The 22224-nt window shown below is 38.8% G+C and overlaps 1 protein-coding gene across 3 annotated transcripts; it reads right to left on the bottom strand.

The window, feature by feature from the left end:
* Positions 1 to 29: 29 nt before the first annotated feature.
* Positions 30 to 20575, bottom strand: RB195_017024 (uncharacterized protein; the record flags this gene model as incomplete). Of its 3 annotated transcripts, none has more annotated exons than XM_064183825.1 (20): positions 30 to 245; positions 445 to 539; positions 596 to 703; positions 801 to 918; positions 976 to 1152; positions 1390 to 1560; positions 1872 to 1971; positions 2050 to 2190; positions 2347 to 2486; positions 3462 to 3569; positions 4325 to 4491; positions 4829 to 4934; positions 5949 to 6101; positions 6618 to 6739; positions 6912 to 7016; positions 7239 to 7404; positions 8613 to 8738; positions 8802 to 8982; positions 13226 to 13431; positions 20468 to 20575. In XM_064183825.1, 20 exons carry the CDS (start codon positions 20573 to 20575, stop codon positions 30 to 32), a joined length of 2814 nt encoding a protein of 937 aa, XP_064039704.1. The 3 variants fall into 3 exon arrangements, with proteins under 3 accessions (XP_064039704.1, XP_064039706.1, XP_064039705.1); XM_064183824.1 differs by lacking the exon at positions 20468 to 20575 and adding an exon at positions 13794 to 13886; XM_064183823.1 differs by lacking the exons at positions 30 to 245; positions 445 to 539; positions 596 to 703; ... (14 more) ...; positions 8802 to 8982; positions 13226 to 13431 and adding exons at positions 18979 to 18981; positions 19046 to 19154; positions 20331 to 20356.
* Between the last annotated feature and the right edge of the window lie 1649 nt (positions 20576 to 22224).

The following is a 22224-nucleotide window of genomic DNA, read 5'->3' as shown; positions in this document are numbered from 1 at the left end:
GTTGTGATACCCGTTATGGAGTAATTGCACTAATATGCAAATGCTGACGGCAGATTCATCTCGAAGATATTTTTCGGCTTCGCCGGACGTCCAATATTCGCCATGCGTACAGACTCGGCATTTCGGGCCAAAAGACGTGATACTGTTCGAGATAGATCGCCCTGTTCGTGACGAGCGAACGACTCGTCCGCTTGCTCTTCGAATGGACGATTCCGCAATGTGTTCACGACTTGTTCAGTGTACATCTAAAAACCATGTAGTTTTTGATCTTTTGAATATCTAACGAGAGAACAGTATCAGATTCGTACAAATTTCACAAAAAAAAATGATGACTACCATAGTTATACATCCTAATAAAGCACCTTTATGTGAAAAACCAAACAAACTCAGAAAGAGAAATCGCTGGAAGAAAAAAAAAACAAAAAACTGCTTTGAAATCCTCACCCTTTCCTTTCTCTCCTCTTCAGCAATGTCAGGAGGTGAATTAGCGTACTGTTTCAAAGCAGCAACGCTCAATGGTAAACCACTTCCGTTCATTCCTGCAACTTCAGAGCAGTGCACGGAATCTATGCGAATCTTATAAATGTAAACTTACTCAGATTAGAAACAGATGTGGAAAACACTGTGTTTCGACGGCTTTGGCGAGTGCTGCCTGGGGGAGTCCAGTCGACTGATAAGTCCACTGAGACATCGTCAATACCGGCTGAAAAGGCGGACATACCGTAAAAAACGATAAAAGTCATTTAAAATTTAAATTTGCTTCAGCAGTTAATCAACTACCAAATGATAAACTCACTAACCCATCGGCAACGCTGGAGAGGTTCGTCCATCGGCCTCATCAGTCTCAGTTTGATCGGCTGACTTACTAGCACTTATGGTAAACGGTTGAGATAACCGTGCAACATCTTTGCCAGCAGCCTAGATCATTCAGTTGAATGCTTGTAAAAAAAAGTACCATTAGGAATAAAGGCAAACCTTAAGACAATCTGCCACATCGTTTCTATCGAACAACATTCCATCGGTTTCTGCTAGAGCGTCTAGTTCTACTCGTTCCACTTCCTCTGTGCTTTCTCCAATAATTTTAACTTGGTCTTGTTCGTCCTGAAGAAGATTAAGGCCAAGAGGGCCACGTTGAGCGCGGCACGCAACCACCTAAAAAAGGCTACTGACAAAAAATGCAAGAGAAGATCAAAAACACTTCTGAAAAATTGTCGTGATTCTCGATTATTTTGAAAACTATCTCAATCTAAGGATTTTCTTAAATGGATATAGAAGAAACGAGAAGATCAAGCCTAAGAAAAAATAGAAAACCAAACCAAACAATATAAGGAATTTTAAAAGAGCTCTAAAACTTTAGATTTAGAAAAAAGAGTGAACAAATGTTTGCACCTGTTGCACATGCTGGCAAAGTGATGGATTTGCCATCAGTTGAGCAGCAAGATTCATATATTTAGCGACCAAATTATGAAGAGCAATCCTTTTGTCAGGACTAAATGGATAGGAGGAGTCGAGAGCCAACGATTGTAGAGCGAATGCCAAACGGAAAAGCTCGATTAGAGTCTGAACAGATGGATTCAACCTTACTTGAAAGAAGCTTACATAAAACAAAAAAGGGGGTCGAAAAAAATTGTGCTCAGTTGTACGGATAGATTACAGAGTTAGTGAAATTATTCCAAAAATGCATACACTTTCACTAGGATTTATATGGAAGAAACAACGAAATGTAATGCACTTCCTAGTACACAGTTTGAGGTTCTTGAAGTTTAGTACGAAGTAGGAAAATCAGAAATTATTCCGAAATCTTCGAAAAACAACCCATGGCACTAGAAGAACTGGCGTGGAGAAATTAGGTGAGGTAAACCCAAGCGTACCTCATCAAATCCGACTTCTATACATAGCAAACTCATCGTGCATTGTATAGCATCCATATGCTGCTGCATGCTCGAATTATCGGCAACCAATATCACTGCTCTAAAAAAGAGGAATGAATTTATTCATAAATTCCACTGGAAAGAAAACAACAAACTCTTAGCTTTAGAAATGACCAACCGATAAAGCATATGCGTCATATCGTGGATGTGTTTACGCATAAACATTTGATCAGCTCGAGAACACTTTTCAACAGTCAGCTGAACATCTGACACATCGAGAACGTATGGTAGGTGGGACAAGTGTGATAGGTTGTCATGCCTGGAAAAACGGGATGAGACTGCACACTTCAGTATTGTTCTTTTTTTTAGATTAAAACATCATCAAAAAACACGAGCGAAGAACATTCTAGGTCCGGAAAGAAACGTTGCGAACAATTTTTCCAGTTGTAACAATAAACTCGGCAAATATACTCACCTATCCAGCAACGTATGAAAGATTTGCTGTGTTCCTAGACGTACTTGCGGATCGTTGACAAGAGCTAGCTGGATCAGAGTATGAAGAAATGAGTCTGTGAATACCGTGGCCAGGTAGGCAGTACGGTACTTGGTGGCCACCTGAACCAGAAGTACACCATGATCAATAGTATCTGATGATCAGCTCTAACTCAAGATAACAAAATTAATCTTTTTTAGAACGTGCGATTCGGTGCCTTGTTGAATTCAAAACTTACAAAAACTACAAGGAGTCAATTAATTGTAGTTGTTATTTGAACATATCGACATTGTTTCCCATACAAAATTCGACAAATCAAAGATTATCGTAGTAGATATCATTGAACATTTTCATTTCCCCATGTTGTCATAGAATTGCATGTCCACTAATTGCTACTTCTACGTTGCTAAAATACATTAGAATGAATCCCACCCCATCCGTGTGGGTCCTGGAGATGGGAACAAAAAGGGTGAAAAATCGTGAAAAAAAAATCGGAAGTTGTCCTAATAACGTACCAGGTAGTACTACTCCAATTTTTTTTTTGCATGTATCCACAAAAAAAATGTTATGAAATTTTCAGATGCTGAAATATATAAGTTTCTACGACACTGCGAAACGTCTCTTACGTATTCCTTTTTTTAAATGAAAGCTAATAATGTGCTCCGAATGCATCGAATGAAATGTGACGTATCTGCTTAGCTCATTTGCTAAGATACAACAGTATAGAGAACCTCAGAAAAAAAAAGGAAAAAGGAAGCAAGAAACTGTGATGCAAAAGCGCAAAAATAACTAAACTACTAGCAATTATGCGAAAAGAAACCTCAATTTCAAACACCTGCGAGCATACCACATACTTTTCTAATTAGTGTTCACAAAAGGAAATAAAAAAACTCATGTACTTCGGAGATTTCCAGCTTAGCTGAACATCTTTATTCGCAACTCACTTCCCGCAGAATTGCAACAAGAATACCTAATCTTTCGCATAAATTAACATAAAACGCAAAGTACAAGAAATAGAATGAAAAATGGAGAGTGACGGATTTTATCAAAAGCGAATTACAGGTTTTACACAAATTAATTTATCCGAAGCAGCTCACCTTCAACAAAGTCTTCACTAACACATGCTGTAAGAACTCATCTCCTTGTTTTACACGTTTCTCATCCAGGTTTGGAATGTTTCCAACTGTGAACATCATCATTTCCACCTGAAATTAGCGAAGTTCATAGAAACCTTAGTTAATTTGATACATTCAAGAGTAAGAGAAGAACAATACACCAAAACTAGGTTCTTGCAGGGGGCGTGAATTCGCGGATTAACTTTAGAGGCCTTAAATTTGTCCACTAGCTGTTCAGAATGGTCAAAATGGTTGTATAGTAACCAGGAGCATCCGTAACTTGTTTTTATTATTTTAATTCCATTAAAATAATAGAAAACATTTTTGAAGGTTTTTTGGAGGTGAAAACCACCTCGAAGTCTCCCAACAAATTGGTGGGTGAAAATAACTAAATAAACTTTCCATCAAACACATTACTTAATCTTGTTTTCACTAATAACCAGCTCAGACACCAATACTCATAACTTGTTTACCACCGAAACGGTTTTTTTTTTAAATCGGTGTCGGAAAAAACCTTTTCCAAGAAGTTCCTTTCACGATGTTAGGACATTTCCACGTTCTCAACTATACTGTTTCTTCTACAGAAAAATTCTTAACAACAGTCCATAGATGTCGACGACTTCGAAAACTCATTCGTCCTGTCACATTTCAAAAAGTACATAGTTCCATGAATAAGGTGTGTTGCTCTGCACAAAACTCGACGCAGAAAAGATTCTCTCTGCAAAGAGCCATCATTTTTCGTTTTCGACCACTTGCAACTCTCGCAACTAAGGTGCCCTAACATCGCGTTGTTGAGAACAAAATCTCAGTTTAATCATTAAAAAGGAGCGCTCATCTATCCTCACCTTTTGATAATCCGGCAACGCATTTGCAAAATCTCCCATTGCATTTATCAACGCTTCCTGGTACATCTTTTCCGCTTCCGAATCCTTACACTTCTCAGATCGCTCGAAATCCACGGAAGTCCTTAAATGTTTCAGCAGCGAGTTGAAAATTGACAACAGTAGCGGACCTGCAAAAGTTGTACATAATTGGCAGTATTGAGGAATTGCTTCCAGAAAAGGGCGGAGAGTTTTTGGCGAATTATTGATGAGAGGATAAATGCTCCGGAAGTCTCAGAATGATAAGATTTCACCACACTATAAGGGCGACTTGCTTCTCCAGAAAAAGACTTCACATTGATTTCAGTTGAGAATAGTTTATGAGCAATTTGAAAACAAATATTAAATCTATAAAAACAGCAGAAAACAAAAAAACAAACCAGAACTCAATAATAAACCTATTAGCAGAAATTGTATTGTTGAGATGAAACTCGAGGAAGCTAGAATAATGTTTTGTGGAGGGCTTACCTATACTTGTACCAGCAATGGATACGATATTCGACAAAACGGTTGCTATTCCTATTCTTATTGCAGCATCAGCAGTACTCATTGAATCCAGGTGGTTGATCAACTCCTTAACACATCATGTTTTTGAAAAACATTTCATTCCTTCATTTGCCGACACATAATCCACAATGAATACAGTGATTTGTCCATGAAGTGCTTCGCCTGCATTTTTTTTCCTTCAAAAATCAAACAAAACTGTTGACATAAAGCCAGAACTAAATCTATCACTGCGGCACACTTCAATGGCAACTAACTTTGACGGAAACACTTAAGATGAAAATCTGCAACCACCCAAAACATTAGCAATTGGAAAGGAATACGTTTTTGAATTAAAAATTTGCTTATGATTTTCACTACATATCAGAAATTGCAAAAAGGATTCAGAGGTTGAATGCTCATTTTCTTCGATTAAAAACTTCTTAAATAACTTAAGAAAACCTTCGTAGATTGAACAAAAAGTAGCGTATTACTTATTTTTAGTCCCTTCATACAATCGCTACCTTTAAGTTCTTAAAGTTCTTATTCTCCGATATTTAACTCCTGTTTCAGTTTTATTCAAACACGCCCAATTTTTCAGCGCTGCTAGGCCATCACCATTTCGGCTAATTCCGTTCCCGAGGGAAATTCTGCAACCACCACCGATGAATTCATATACTTATGACACTTAAATGTGACTCCTTTGTAGCTAATACCTCTAACTACGCCGCGTCAAATGCAAAAAAAAAGAATCCAAAAAAAAAAAAAACTGGAGGTGTTCTATGGGCAACTCGACGATTTACTGATTATTCCAAAAGATTCTATGCATATCCATAAATAACTATACACTAACACAAAGTAGCTTTATTGAAAAAAAAATCAGTCAGGCAAAGCACGAAGAAAAAAGACAGAAATGTAATCCTTGTTTTTTTTTCGTTTTCCACATAATTTAATCATAAATGATGGTAACGATGCCATTTTCCAAAAGGAAAATCCGCACCTTCCCAAAAACATGTTTGTCAAGATTACAAGCTCTTTTGTACTTCTGACGATAATATTTGAAACGATCACAATTCCAGCTGACCAAGTGCAAAAAGTTACTTACTTGAATAACAAAATAACTGTTTTGGCTCTGGATACTGTAGATAATTGCTCTGAAAACGTGTATGGCGAAGGTTGGCGGCGGTTTCCAGTGCGCATGTAAATCCATGTGTTTTAGTACTGGCTCCATAACCGCACGTAATGAACCAAATGAGGCCTAAAAACCAACATATGTTCAGATATTGGTTTCCAGGAAGTGGAAATGTTCCAGGACAGGTTCAAAAACGATTAAAACTAATTAAAACGAGCACCAACGTTCACTTGGTGCCTATCTGTTGTAGCATTGTTAAGAAGTGTTTTACAGCTAATGAACATGAGCCATCCCAGCCAATACACTCCACAGAAATAGAAGTGTCATGTCAAAATAGTTCGGTAATAAACTTTCAAGTACACCCGAGAGAATTTCCAAAATATTCAGAATTCACCAAGCTGGATACATTGATTGCCTTTTTACTTCCCATAGCCTTCCTAAGGCTTTTTCAAACTTTGAAGAACTTCTAAAACACCTGGGGGGAAGAAATTGGAACAAAAGCTCTTCTCAAGTATAATCTCAAAATTGTCTCAAAAATAACACTTCGTAGTTTAGAATAAGGAGATAAAAGTATTTAATTTACAGAACAATAATTAGAAATACAAGGTAAAGGTAGCCAAAAAGATCAAACAACAGGGTCACCTTTCCCATGAGCTCACGCAGACAACGGTCCGATAACGTGCGCGGGCTTTCTTCGCGGTTAGGATCATCTGTGAATGGACCATCGAAGAGCATGTTCGATTTCACCGGTTCTTCAGTTTGATCTACAAAACAGCTAATAATTCGATTCTGTCCAAAAAGAACTCATACATAAAAAAGTCGAAAAAGAAGCGAGATCGAGAAAAGGACACATAAAACTGAAAGATAACCCAAAACGACCAACAAAAAATGAGCAAAAATATCTTAAGAAGGAACATTCGTGCGAAAATACACTACCTGCTTCTTGAAGATTGAATAGGATTGACGGCACAATCTTGTCCATATGTTGTTTTTCCCAAATATTCGGATGCAGATCGTCGGTTACGGATTTCCATACTACGCCTTCAAAAAATCCATTAAAGGGTTGACGTCAGCAATTCCATTATTATGACTATGTACACGACAGATGTAAGGAGCTCGTTATCATCTTCTTGCAAGCTCGAGAAAGACACGTTCAATATTTCATGCAATCTCACCACGCAATCCCCGCCATGTCACGGCAGCCGCATATTGAAACGTAAAAAAAAAACAAGAACCACTCGTATAGAAAGTGTAATTTCTCACCTCGAAGGCCCTTAAGACCAGCACTTCGGATCTTCCGCGCATCTTCGCCATTGCTTGCATGACACATTTGCGAGAACTTCGAGATGAAGAAGTCGTACTGGCGGTGGTAGGAGGGGCTGCTCTCCTCGATATTTGAGAAGGTGACAAACGAGTTAGTCGCTAATTGCTGGAAAAAGGATAGTAAAAGTGACATCTTCTGTGCGATTATTTCCTGATGTGTTTTATTGGTTTTTGTTTGTTTGTTTGTTTGTTTGTTTGTTCGCACGATTGTTCTTTTCATGGCTAATTCTCTTTCAATTACATGAAGTTGAAATATCCTACCCGCAGGCTTTAGAGGAACTCGATAGGAGTATTCATTTCAAGATTATGTTTGAAAAAATAGGAAAATCGATGCAATGCGTCCGACATGTTCAGTATTTCTGGCTAAGTTTGAGTTGAAATTTGTACTCGAATGATTTGAGAAAAGCAATATTGAAATTACCTTTTTTTAGACGCAATCGTAAAATTGACTAATGTCGAGTTCAGAAAACCTAATTGCTCAAGAATTAGAAAAATGTGCTTTTGCAGGAAATAACTGCAGAAAGACTAGAAAATAAAGTTGGTTCGCTCTGCTGCCTTTAACCTCTTTGCGGAATACGCCGCGTTCCCCGCCAAAACATAAAGACGTCAAAAGTAGGAATTCGTGATGGGAAGAATACTATTAACTTTTTGACGACAATGCATTTTTGTGCATATATAGCGTGTGAGAAGTGTAAAAATTGTTGTACATGTCTCATGCGTTAGAAATGGAAAAAACTGTCAATGAACCAAAAGGTTTCTTTGTTTTCGAATTCGCACACCAACTTGAAAACTTTTTTTTTTCGAGAAATCAACTGCAAAAAAGTCTGACGAACTCCGACCAATGCTATTGAATCCAACCAGACTATCGACACATGTCTAGCTTCCAGGAATATGCAAAATCAACGCAATATTTACATCCACGGCGGACAACCAGCTGATACATACGGTGACCACACAATGCACAAGATGTGCAGTCAAATCCAAGATTTTCACGAAAAAGTGGGGAAGGAGTGGGCAGGTATTTATAATATTTCTGCTACAACACAGGAATACGCATAAATTCGAAGACTACCTAAATTTAATTGAAAACTCACACTCATTATCCATATTACGTATCCTTATTGATTACTATTATTATTACTACTATTTTTAAAACGTTTCTCGACAAAAAAAAATGTGAAGCAAGTAGTAGAACATAAACATGATAAACTATTGAACAAGAATACGGTAAGCAATAAAATGGCAAAACAAAAAAGAAATAGAAGAAAATAAATGAATTATTATGAAGAAATTCGCTAAGGTGATTACACCAACCTCCATTTTTGGGGTGTTCGATTCCAGCAGTTTCTGAACCATTTTCAGGTGATTCTCGCTAAATTGTGGTAAACTTGGAGAACTATGGCAAGACTGTAACAGCTGATCCATTGCTTCCACAGCAATCTGAAGGTTTCTGTCGCTTTTTCAGTTGTGCGTCACAAATCGATAACAACAAACAAACCTCACCTTAACCTGTACATATCGTAATCGACCAAGATCTCTACTCATTCGTAGCACCAAGTATTCTCCTATTCGCTCCAGTTTCTCCGGATGAGAAATTGCATAGAATATAAGTTTTTGCATATTCGATGAGATGAGGCCATCGGTGATTGCCCGTGGGTAGATTGAATCCACCAGACGACGATATCTGCAACATCGATAGAACAGGAATAGCAATATAAAGGTAATCTTCTTCAAAAAAAAAAATGTACTGTTTATTTTTGCTGTATCAACGATGGTTTCGAACTCAAACCAATGATTGAAGAGTATGATGCTTACGCAATAAACAAGAAATATGTCTCTCGATAGAAAACGAAATTCCGACATGTTCCCAAACACATGAACAAATCAGAGTGTGCAAATTTTCAACAGCAGTTTTTTTTTTCGTGAAAGCTATCTTAGAAATCTAAATCTCCGAGATATTTACCACCTTTTCCGCCGAACTTTTTTTCTGCACTTCGTTCAAAATCGTCTTCTATTCAGTGAACTACGCATTGCACTTTAAGGGACTGTCTGCAGTGCATATTGATTCCTGAGATAATCGCAAACAATTTTAGGTGCTATTCGTAATGTAGTACGAAACGACCGCAAAAATTTATTGAATAAACCAGTTCCACCGTCATTCTATTTGAAACGTTCACAAAGGATAAAGTAAAGGATAAAGTGTTTGGCGTTAATCAATCCGCTTAGTATGCGCCAACGCATTCTCTTCAATTCAGAATCGTTTGAGGTTTAGAAACGCGTGTCTGGCTTACACAATGACTCGAGGAGCCAGCCGATGTTCAAGTCGGTGTTTTTATCCTTCCAGACAAGTTTGGTACTTATTTATTCAACCCAGATACCCCGACAGATGAAAGGCTTGGTTCCCGCTAGGGCGGTTTCGAAACATTGGATGACAAAAAACAAACAATCACAGAAAACCCCTTACCAACTGCGCTACAGCCGCCCTTCAAAACGTTCACAACTGGAACAATAAGAAAGGAAGTAGACTGTACTGAGCAATATTCAATTTAAAAACGAAGGTACCACACTACAACAGTAGCAACAACAACAAAAACAGCTGATTATTACATGTTTACCGTCAACAGATCCTAATGATTCGATAGAACTTTCAGTTTCATCAGTGAATCAACATCCGTAGAGTTTCATAATCTCGAAACGTCAAAAAGAGATGTTAAGAATGTTTTCGACAACAGATTTTGGAAATCGCATACATACATTTCCATGTGCTACTTTTTTTTTCGCTCACGGCTGGTTTCAATTTAAACTGGGTTCTATATTCACGGGAAGTTTGTTTAAACATAAAAATCGACTGAATTTCAACAGGAACAACAAACAGAAATCCCGTTAGGAGTTTTGAGCGGTAACAGAAATGTACCCATAAAAACGAAGTAATATTCAAAATATTTGAGATTTCAAAAAAAAAAAGCTCAACTAAAGATGAATACAAAAGGTCCACGCATGCGCAATAATTCACAATCAATTATAGCCACCAAGCGGTCTTTTCCTCTCCCTCATGTTTTCGGCGAAGAAAATGTCCCCACTATGAGAACGTGTCGGAACGTTATTTCCCACAAATGTTAGTCTCACATTTTATTCCGGGAACACTCTAATCAAACGAATTGTTTGCGAGAAGACTAGTTTTCGATTGACGAAGTTTTCTCAGGGGAAAAATGTTGTTTCGCTAACACTTATGGGAACACGTCTGTTTTCTTCTCTCAAGAATAAAACAGCCAACTATAAACTAAGACTATATCGTGCAAAACTGCAAGGAAATTAGATCATGTTGGAGTACATCAACCGCTTTCTTCGTGCCATTTTCTCATAAACACCCACTTTTTGAGAAGGTACGAAACTTAAAAAAACCTTCTTCGTCACCATTTAATTTTCTCAACTGCATCCAAAACATAAAATTCATGCCATAGAAATTACAAATGAATTGAAGGTAGTATTTTTGAAGGAGAAAATCCAAGCAGTCTTAGGATTAGTAAATGGCTTTATCCACATGGGCTTTCAACAATTTTTTACTGCCATGTCAAGCTGAAGCCGAAAGCAAGCTGTTGAAAAATGTCTTCTGTAGCATATATATATACATATATATATATTATATATATATATATATATATATATATATATATATATATATATATATATATATATATATATATATATATATATATATATATATATATATATATATATATATATATATAGCTTCTGAGGCACCTGATGACACGAGCACGAGCATGATACTACGAGCACACCTTTAGAAGCCTCTTTAGACTCCTTTCATGCAGTTTCTTAAAAAAGGAAACAGTATCCAGAATGCAGCAGCTAATGATGTCCCAAAATCGAACGGATACACAAATATAGCACTCTGGTTAGCTGCCAAATTCAGTCGAAACTTGTACAATTCGAGCATTTGATGCTAGAGATGTGGATATGGAGCAAGGTTATAAAAATACAACAAAAAAAATGCAATGCTGTAATGGACGCTCTCAACAGAAGAACCTGAATGTTCCAGAATGTTACCTGTTGTCATCCTTATTCCGTGATAGTGTCAAACGACACGTATTCGTGTTGAGAGTAATTAAGTTTACGAAAAGCCTATCAGTGCAGATACGTAATCGAGGAGAGTTTTTGCAGACGGATACATGAATGAGCAGGGACGAAACAAACATCGACGTTTCCGTAATAAAAATTGGGAGCGTGCACATCTAACGTTTTGAACGTTTTGAAATCCTCCATTAAGAGAATTGTTATGAATTACTCAAAAAGCATGAGGAATTTTCATTTGGTCTGTGTCCGAAGAGAGAATGAAGAAGAAAAATATATAGAAAGAAAAGAAAAAGGAGTAGGTCTGAAATTTCACACCGAGCCTCAGCGCAATACAAAAAAGATGGTATAACCCTTGATGCTTGTCCAAGTGCTGATGCTCATATTACAAAAGAATATTCCTTTGCTTCGAGGTTTAAGATGTACTAGAACAATTCCATTGGAATTCTAGTAATTGATAAACGCCTTCTTTAAAACGCTAATTTCCCATCTAAGAAAATGTGAAAAAGAAAAGTCAACAAACTCACCTTTTTTAAATCACTTTCTCAATGCCCCCAATTCCCTGCTAATGTTCACTCATTACTCCTCCCAGCTGGCAACTTTTTTTTTACTGCCATGGGGCGATTTTTCATTTGTTGGATTTTTATTGCACTTTCAATATTATGGCCCATAAAGTTCAAAATTACTCCTATAAAAAAGAATCCCAGCTGCCATTGCTCAAGTGTTCACATGTGTACCACTATAAAAGAAGAACCAACGTTCTATCTGATTTTCTAGGCCTGACTTATTTCTCCTCCGAGAACTTTAAATACTCGGCCAGTTTTCCCAGCAATATCCATGTAGCAGGATTACTGCACTACTTCAAAGAACATTGAAATGTCTAAGAGATAGAACAAAACCAGCTGATTATTTACTCGAAAGACAAAAAGAATAGCAACTGGAAAAAGAGCAATCCCTCCCAAATACAGAATTTCAAGCTTATTACAAAAAGAAAAGAAACAAGAGCTTAAGGAATCAGCTGACACTTACCATAGCACAGGTATGGTATTTTTGTGATAATTGCTATTGTCAACACAAACAAAACTATATTAACATCATGTTATCAAATAAACAGAGTTATTTCAAAAACAGAAACAGCCTCCGGGTTTTTTTTTTCTCGCAAGTAATGGGATGCAGTGGGCCTGTACAATCTTCCAGAGATTGTGTAAAAACGTCCGTTATATTTGCTCAATTATCCAACAACAAAACGCCTACGCCATGAGGCCCTTAAAACATGTCAAATAAGCCGAAGAGTTACGAAATAGTCATCAAATACATAAGAACGAAGGTTTGACTCCACATAATGTGAAATGTATTACTGAAAGAACACATAAATAAGCGATATCTTGCCACGAATAATATTCTTAAAGGGGCATCATGAGTAAAAACGGATAGTCAAATACCCATGATAGAAGAAAGGATATAAAATGATGCGAATGAAAATAGCAGTAAAATCAATAAATCTTCGGGAAGAAACGACGTAAATCCCCGAAAGTATCTCAATAGTAGCGGAGATGCAACTATTAAATTTCTTATCTTTCAAAGTGCAAGTTGCTTTGCTTATTTACCAAAGCCCCAAATCTTATGAAACGTTATCCTCAACTCGGAAGGAAATCGCCAAGTAGGAAGTCGGAAGCAACAAAAAATGAACAGGATGGAGAAAACAGGTTGATTCTCTTCAAAACCAGCTGCAAAAAGCAGAAAGCGAAAGAAAATGCAAGACATTAACTACATCCATATAAGCTTGCGTAGAAAAATGATCTTAAAACATAAATTTGTTATATAACTGAACCAACCTCGGTTTGCATGGTGTACAACAGCACAATCCGTTCATCTCAGCGCTTCGTTTCACTTCACGCCAGCCGGCTAGACAACAAATTTGTCGCCAGTCGAAGACGTTCCAATTCCAGCCGCTTGTGGTCGCTGTGGCAGGAGATCGTGGCTCGTCACGACTACTGGTCGAGGTCGACTGGTGATCGCCAGCACACCACGGACATGTGAACTGAGTAGGCATTGTATTGAACAATAAGAATACAGTAAAATCACGAATACAGTTAGAAATGTTCGCAGTTTCTCGTCAAACAGTCATTGGGAGTGCGTTCGTTGCAGTGTAGGTGGGGCGGGGCATAAAAGAGGTGTGATTTCGTCAAATGAATAAGCTAACAGCACAGTTGATGTTGCCGGCTCAGTCACGCATTCAATGTTGGTGCTATTCGCTGATGACAAAACGCCGCCCTCTAGCGTCAAAACGAGATCACTCAGGCAGCAAATGCGTCACCGCCCACTTCTCTAACGTTGTCGCACTTTTTCAATCTGAATAGAGCTGAGTTAAGCTGAATCTGTCCTGAGCTGAAGCTCGCCTACTCGATTCAGACTAGCTCCACATATTGCTACAAGCCGGAGTAGACGAAATGGTGAGAAATAGTCCAACCTCCTCCCGACCGAGAAAGCACACATCGATTCTAGCGACGCCTCCTCACTCACTCACTTCCACAACGAGCTGCACAAGTCGCCTATTACGTCATTAGGTGGAAATCAGGTCTGCTTAGGCCATCCGTCGCTCGTCTAGAAATCAGAACGGCTAGATAAGCAAAGCCGCGGGACGGATGCGAAGCGGGCATTTCGACATTGACGGCTTGTTTGTGCATAAAAAAATCTCATTTAACTCCATAATTTCAATTTCTTTCACCACATTAGTTGAAGAATTGAAGACAAATGAAGTAACAATAACGTAATGTTCAATTATCAACAGGATTAATAGAATAAAAGTGGAGCAACGGCTGAAGAGCGTAAAAAAGCGCCGACTCGCGTTTCGCTGGACGAAAACGGCACATTTCAATACGCCACGCACACACGCTAAATCGAAGAACGCCGCCTCCTGAAAACACTCTCACATGTACACTGCAAGCGCTGGCATACCACCACGACTAAACTCCGTAAAATCGAAATTCATATTCAGTCCGTTTCATGCTCCAATTTTTGAAAAAAACACATGGCAAGTACTGCCTAACTTACAACGTTTTCGTAAAAACGATCTGAGCAAAAGTGCAATTTTAATCCTCCAAAAATATAAACATCAACACGGAACTTCTCTGAAGAAAATATGTTTTTCATTCAGAAAACAATCTAGAACGGCACCATAGTGCAAAAATAAGATGGCAAACATCAAAACCCGCACTTTTGACAGAAAATGAAGACTGCAACTTGTGTGCCTGGGGAACGGATCGAATTTATCTTATTTTCTTTCCGAGACGGACACACTATTGCAAAGCAACTGTAAGAATTCTCATTGAGATGATTAGAAATTCAAAAGTTCTCCTTTCTTTCAACTACTCACTAACGTCTCACTTTCCTCACAGGTATCCTGACAAATATACGAATTATATCATTGTTTTTATAACTAGACAATTCCAGAATGAAATTTGACAGGAACTACTTGGAATCATATTCAAGTTATGTGTTAAGTGTTCGATAGGTAAACGCGCTCCAATAATAAATACTCCCTCAACGTCATCACGTTAAATTCTCTACTACGAAGCTTTCAGTTGGGTTTTCTCCTATTTCCAGATTTTCCGGAACAGAACTAGCATAATGTAAATAAAAATAAAGAATGATGGACAAAAACGAACAGATTCCTTCTCATAAGTTACTAATTCTAGCATACCATCGTTGCACCTCGGCACGGTTACACACATATCTCCCATATGGTATTGTTTTTGATGCAAACAACATCTCTTGTTCACTATCTGACTCAGATTGAAGAAAAATAAAGTACAGAACAAGGGATGATTTTTGGGACAAAAATTCGAAAACGAAAGCACGAAAAACACCGATAAAAATATCGTTCAAATGCGCTAGAACAAAAAAATGTTCGGAACGTAATCCAGAACCAAATATTCATGTGACCAATAATAAAAAAAATGTTTCTTTTCCAGCATTCCTCTCCAATGAGTAAGGATGCAGTAACTTACGTCGCAGATGATGCACCAAATCAGCGAACAAGCGTGACTCTTCCACGATCGCCTATTACTGATGACTCATCAAGATGTGTGTTAGAGGACACCTTGAGGCAAAGGGATAATCCTCTGCACTTCATTAGCCCAATATTTACAGCAGAAACAACTAAGAATTGATAGGACCAAACTCATATGCAGACAATTCAAAAATCATCTTCAAATATAGGAAAAGCAAGGCTATCCGCAGAGTAGCCGAAGCTTTGCATTTCGTGCTCACTTGCGAACTACCAAACGAAGACTATAAACTGAGCGCTGCGATATTTCAGCGTGAAAAGCCGAAACCGAAAACGGACGAGTTTGCAGCCGCCCGGACGTATAGTAAAGAAGGACCATGAGACAGAAAGTTAGGAGTAGAGCGACCTCCAGTCAACTTTAACGAATTCGACGCAATCGTCAAAGCACTAAAAGGTTGTAGTACTCGTTCCTATTGCTCGCAAAGTTCTAACAACGCTTGCAAAACTCTCGCATAAACGAGAAACTTCGTTGGTGCGAAAAAAGGGAGCAGCGCACTGGCAGCCTATAAACAATCAAGTATGAAACGGCAGAAAGGTTGCTCTGTCCCATAACTTCCTGCCCCGTTGTCATTCATTACGTTATCTATTTGCAGCTGTAATCTCGTCCCTTTGTGATTGTTGTCATGCCACAAAGTTCACTCCATATTCATCAATTGGCTATGGCTTTTGTCAGTGCTTGTGCATTTCTGTAAGCAGCCTAAGGATCATCAAATAACAAAATCTAAGTGAAGGATCGAAATGCGAAAGATAAGATCTGCACCAAGTAGTACAGTAACACTCTTTCCTAATATAGTGATCTAGGTTCCATCAGGTTTTGGTGCAGTTGCTTCCTCCACATCTATGAGTTGCAACTACTCTATATTTTTAACAAAATACCTAGTAGTAATTTCCTTAAAAAGATTTCTACCAGCGTCCGCTGTTCATAAGTCAATTTTTATTTAGCACAAACCAAGAAAAGGTTATATTTCGTCTATCTTCATATATAGTAGATCAAAAAGACCTGAAACTCAGTGCAATTGCGTAGGCAATTGCGTTCGGAGCGGTACAATGGAACGTAGCGGTTAAGATCGAGGAAGGACCCTTCTTAGCCCCACTCACCGCAACAGTTCGCCTTGGGTCTCACTTCGATCCCAACCGCTAGCTCCAACTCACCGCTTGGAGCGCAACTACACTGTGCATCATGTCGTTTTGACCCGACTGTATTCATGGAAATGTCCTCTAGACTACTGTTTCTTCGTTTTTCACGTGCCATCACATACAAACACGTGTCAGACGCGGAATGCAACGGAGAAACAGGTGTATTGTACTACACTTGAAGAAAAAAAATTACTAGCTTGATACATAATGACACCCGGGAAATGTCAACAAGGAAACCAGCAGTACAAATTCGTTCCTGACCTCGAAATACACAATATTCAGTTCTCTTTGATTTCTTCAGAACCAAATACACAGTAAGAATAAGAGCGCAACAAAATGAATGGATCTGACTGTTTTTGTTCAACATTCGGGAAAGAAAGTCGACGTCCTTTGAAGTCTATCGCTTCCAAACGCTATTTTCGTGTCTTATCTTGGAAAGGTAGTGTTTAGATTATTAAGTTAACACATATAATGAATAATTTTAGAAAATGTTGTTCTGCGATTTCTTCTTCAAAAAGAAAACAAAGCGCTGTAATCGGGTCTGTAGCTCAGACCAGTTGGGTAGGCGGCTGCACGCAGTTGGAGTGGAGGTTGGACCCTCTCTAAATCTACTGCTGCAGTCCGTGTGAAGTTACCGATGCCCCACCTCGATCGTTGCCAATATATGGGAAACAGCGTCTACAAAAGTTTTTTTTTTCTCTAAATCCAGCCAAAAATTCAACTTGATCCAACTTTCGCAGATGAACTGTATAGACTACTACCTTTGACCTTGGTGTTGTGGTAGCGTCAAAAAGTTTAATAGCAAGGTCAAGACGACAAGAAGCGCGACGTAATTGCGTAAGCGGTTGCGCTCAAACCGGTGCGGTGGAACGTAACGGTTAAGATCTTTGACCTGGTGGACTTTTGCTCGGAAAATTTCTCGCTGTGGTCGGCGATGGTCTCACCTCGATTCCAACCGCTTTCTCCAGCGCGACGCTTCGAGTGCTGCCGCTTTCCCAACTATGCCTGCTAACCTTGCTTCATGTCCTTCTGACCCTACTATACTTCCTTGAGCGATATGATGGCTGCGATCTGCGCAGCAGTATTGTTTTTAAAGGATTTGGATTATTGAATATAACAGTATGATCCTGATAGTGGTATTCTTCGAACCCAGGGTGTGCGAGGGTGTGCTGCCACGCAGACAACTACAGTAGGGTCGTAAGAACACATGGCACGCTACAGAGACGGTGATTTTTTGAATAGACCTTAGTAAGAAGAGTGTGAAAAACTCCCAGACCACGTTGTCCGGCCTTCCTTCTTTGTTCTCTGACCGCGCTCCCGAATTAGTAACCAAAGTATTTTTCTGTTCCATCTATAGAATACTTCATTTGCTTTTTTCAAACAATTCCTACCAAAACTGATGTGCTACAGTTGAGTCAAAACAACACGAAGCACGGACAGTTGGGCAAGTAGCTGCGCTCGAAGCGGTGCGGTGGAGAAAGTGGTTGGAATTGAAGTGGGAACATGGAGAACTGCAGAGATGGGTGGCGATAGCGAGGATCTTTACACGACCCCAAACGCTACGCTCCACCGCGCCGGTTCGAGCGCAGCCGCTTACGCGACTGTCCGTGCTCCATGCAGTTTTGAAATAACTATGCATGTAATCCGACAACCATTCTCCAAAGAAAAGTTTAACTCAACTTTTGGGCATCACCCCACGAATGTGAGAATTTCAGGTGGAGTATTCGTATACGCGATTATAGATTAGATTATGGAGAGAAATATGAGCCCGTCTATTTCTTCCTAATTGCCGTAAAAGCGCCCCGAAGATACGGCTTCGGGCGCTCCGACGCGGTAATTTTTACAAGGAGTTCGATTGGAGCGCGCCAGCCCTGTGCACGCGCCGCATCTTCCGGACCGTTTTTTACGGCAATTAGAAAGAAATGAATGCCTTTAAGATCAACAAAATGCAAACTGCAAAGTATATGAATTAATCGTTATTCCTGTATTTTAACCGAACAGTGATTACAATGTTGGTCGATGACTAATCCACTTGTAAATCTGTCTACTTTTTCTTACAACATTGAACACTAAAAGACGCAGCGTTTTAAAGATATTACAACGACAGTGACGCAACAAACGTGTCCAAACACCCACACTTCACTTTAGATTAGCTCTTATCTTTTGTTTGTTTGGAAGAACTCGCACACATGTACCTGTGTATTACCAAAGAATAGGTTAACTAAGTAGGCGGTAGACAAAATTAGAGAACTAAGCTTCAAACTCTATAATGGAGTGATGTGAGTGTTTACTATAATGAATGCACCTTTAGTTCAATGCAGCAGAGAGGGATTTCTATCGTTGTAGTCAGACTCGTAAAAAATCCAGATTCTCATGTGACACTCACTAAATCGAAAATAGATGAAGAAATAATAACAAAAGAAGAATGAAGGCACTAAGACGTTCTTACATGATAACAAAGGCGTAAAGAAGCACTTCTAGAGATAACGCAAATACGTACACAGCACTTGTAGCAAGCAGCTATGCTTGGGCAAATTATAAACCAGAAAGTATCAAAGCTAAATAAGTCATGTTATGAATTAAAGATAAATATCTCTTTTTTTTAGAACCCAGAGAAGAATTTGTTTTGTGCATGCCTCTTTTATCTTTTTTTTTTTTTTGAGGAAGTATTACTTGTCCCTTCTAAAGAGCGAATCTGAACACAAATCAAACTCAGGTTTTTCACAGAGAAAAATGAACGTAAAAGAGTCTACTGGGATTTCCTGCAATTAATAAATAATAATTGCCACAAATGAACGTCCGCTTGTGAAGTTTAGTTGTTTGCCAGCTTCAGAACTGCTCAAAAAAGAGTTCATCGACAGGGCGAACATAATTTAACCCCGATTTAATATAATCCTCCATGCCATGTTTGCAAGCGGTTGTCACCTATCAAATTTACCACAGCAAAAGCCGATATTTTTGAGTAACCCCCATCATCAGACACCTAGCTGTACACATGAATATGACAAAAAAGAATAACTTAGTTTATATAAATTAGAATAAAAAAAAACAAGAGATGATCTTAGCAAAAGTGTGAACTACTTAGATAGAACACAACTTCTGAGCTCATAAAGCCCCAACTTTTTTTCGAAACAAAAGTTGAGGTGATTAAAAATAATAGCAGCCAGTTCCAAAAGAATGAGCTTCCCCCGAACCAATCGCTTCTAATCGAATCACCATTAGAAATGTCGCGGAAGCAATGTTACAAAGCCATAAAGAAACAAATTGTGCGACTGGTATGAATATATTTTCTGCAACTTCTAAACAATGTGCGCTATACTAGGAATATTTCACATACTTCACTTCCCTTAGATCCATGCAGTTTTTAGAGTCACAAGAAACAGTTTTTTCCCGGAATAATCAAAGAAGTGGTTTTTCTGGAGTAAACAAAACCTACCATTTTATTGGGCACATAAAAGAAACGGAATGGCTAAGACGCATTCAAATTATTGGTTTGAAGACTATTTGTCATAGAAAATGGCATCGACTCTCGGAGTCCATGAATAAGACTGCTCCGCAGCTCTGACATTTATATTAAGGTAATCTTATGAAAATTTATCCCTTATCACTCATCGAAGAAAATCTAACTACAATGTAAAATTATCTTTAGCTTTTTACCTCTTCCTCACATCAGTTGTTATGTGAATTTGCTCGAAAATGGCAAAAACACAATATATGCCTGCATTCTACTATACCACGTTTGCAATTCATTCAGATCTGCCTATAAACGAATTAATTACAACCGTGGGACCCCATCTGCACTCTATCCAAATAAAGCTCAATCCTGAGTCGGAGGAGACTTGAATGAAAGACAAAAAAAGAACAAGCCTACCCAACATCTTCTATTATCTTCATCGTGACTGTAACAGTCATCATCTTCATCCCACTCATACTTCGGAAATCGGATTCGATCGAGAAACTGCCAAAAATTGGTAGTCATGTAGCATTAGTAAGTACTGAGTACGGCGAACACTTCCAAAGATAGTCGCGGAAGAATTCGCTCCGAAGATAAGACACTGCAGGGGAGGCACGACCTTTGTTTGAGGAGCTGTCAATCCAAGATGACGAATTTCAAGCCGAATGTGCTGTTTCCTCAAATGTATCGAACAATTCCTCGTTTCTTTTGCCTCCGCTACGTTTATGTGTATGTGTGCGATGGAACAACAGCCAATTAGATGACAGTTAGCGGCACGGAATACGACGAGCCGATGACAGCAGCAGCGAGTGGCGTTGACTCAATACTCACTTCCACTAATTCTCCTCTCTCACGCTGACACCCCTGTTTAATATTCACGAATTCCACCACCTATGTTTCAGTAGCAGAGTATAGCCGAATTAGGTGTTGCTGTGGTGTTTTATGTGATTCTTTGGTGACATTTCTGGTTTTCGAAAGGATCTATTAGTTACAAAGTATAATAATAGCTATTTCAACAAATGATTTATTGCTTGATGTGGTCTTTAGTTTCTTTCGCTTCTTTTTGCGGAACGAAACGAGTAAATGAGGAAAGGAGCACCACTTTTCTCCCATTGAACAACTCTTCAAAAGAACTTGAGAGATGTAATAACTATTCCCTCAAATAACTAGGAAAGAATATTCATAGAGTTCCACTAAAAGAGGTAAAAAAAAAGTCCCATAAAACAATTTGTCTTGAATTAATGAACAAATCTTTCTTGGGTTCCCTGTGATTGATTAACCGGAAGAATTAACTCAACAGTATGTTAGAGCGGTTGTCAGAAGAAAGTACATGCATTAATAGCTCATGAAATGTCATATATAAAATACACAAAATAGAACGCGCCTGTAATTTCAGAGAAAAAACCCTAAATGGAACAACATCGCTTTCACCGTGCTAAATGATTAGATGCAAAACGTTTCAAGGTGAGCAAATTCATACTTTTCGCAAGATTTCCAGCATTTAAGCTTTATGAGTCTTTAATAGAAGAATGGGCTAATAAACGGTTGCATTGATCTTTCTACAACTTATTCAGAACATCTTCTCCTCATATGAACGTTATAACAGTTGATCCAACAGATGTAGAATAGTGACGAATTTACACTTATAATAAAATCGAAGTGGGGAACCAGACAAACAAGTCTGCAAAGGAAATTGCAAAAAAAGAGTCAGTGACGACGTTGACTTGTGTAATTGTCGATGCATGTATTCCTTTAGCAGAAGAATATTGGCGGCAGCGGCTGTTAAGTTAAAGGGATTTTCCCCAGTTAAAGGCATCACCCCACGAATCTGAGATGTTGCAGATTTCCGGTGGAGTATTCGTTTACGGGATGGGAGGCTACGGAGAGGGGGGTGATTCCGTCCATTTCTTCCTAATTGCCGTAAAAAACGGCCCGGAAGATGCGGCTTCAGGCGTTTTGGCGCACTATTTTCCACAAGGGGTTCGATTGGAGCGCGCCAGTCTTGTGCGGCGCCGCATCTTCCGGGCGGTTTTTTACGGCAATTAGGAAGAAATGGACGGAATCACCCCTTCACCGTAGTCTCCCATCCCGTATACGAATAATCCACCTGAAATCTGCACCACCTCAGATTCGTGGGATGATGCCTTTAAAGGTCGCAGCATTAGCAAGACAAG

The sequence above is a fragment of the Necator americanus genome, chromosome II (assembly GCF_031761385.1).
Source record: "Necator americanus strain Aroian chromosome II, whole genome shotgun sequence".
Classification (NCBI taxonomy): Eukaryota; Metazoa; Nematoda; class Chromadorea; order Rhabditida; family Ancylostomatidae; genus Necator; species Necator americanus.
Note: the sequence above shows the minus strand (reverse complement) of the source record. Positions and strands in the feature narration are given on the sequence as shown.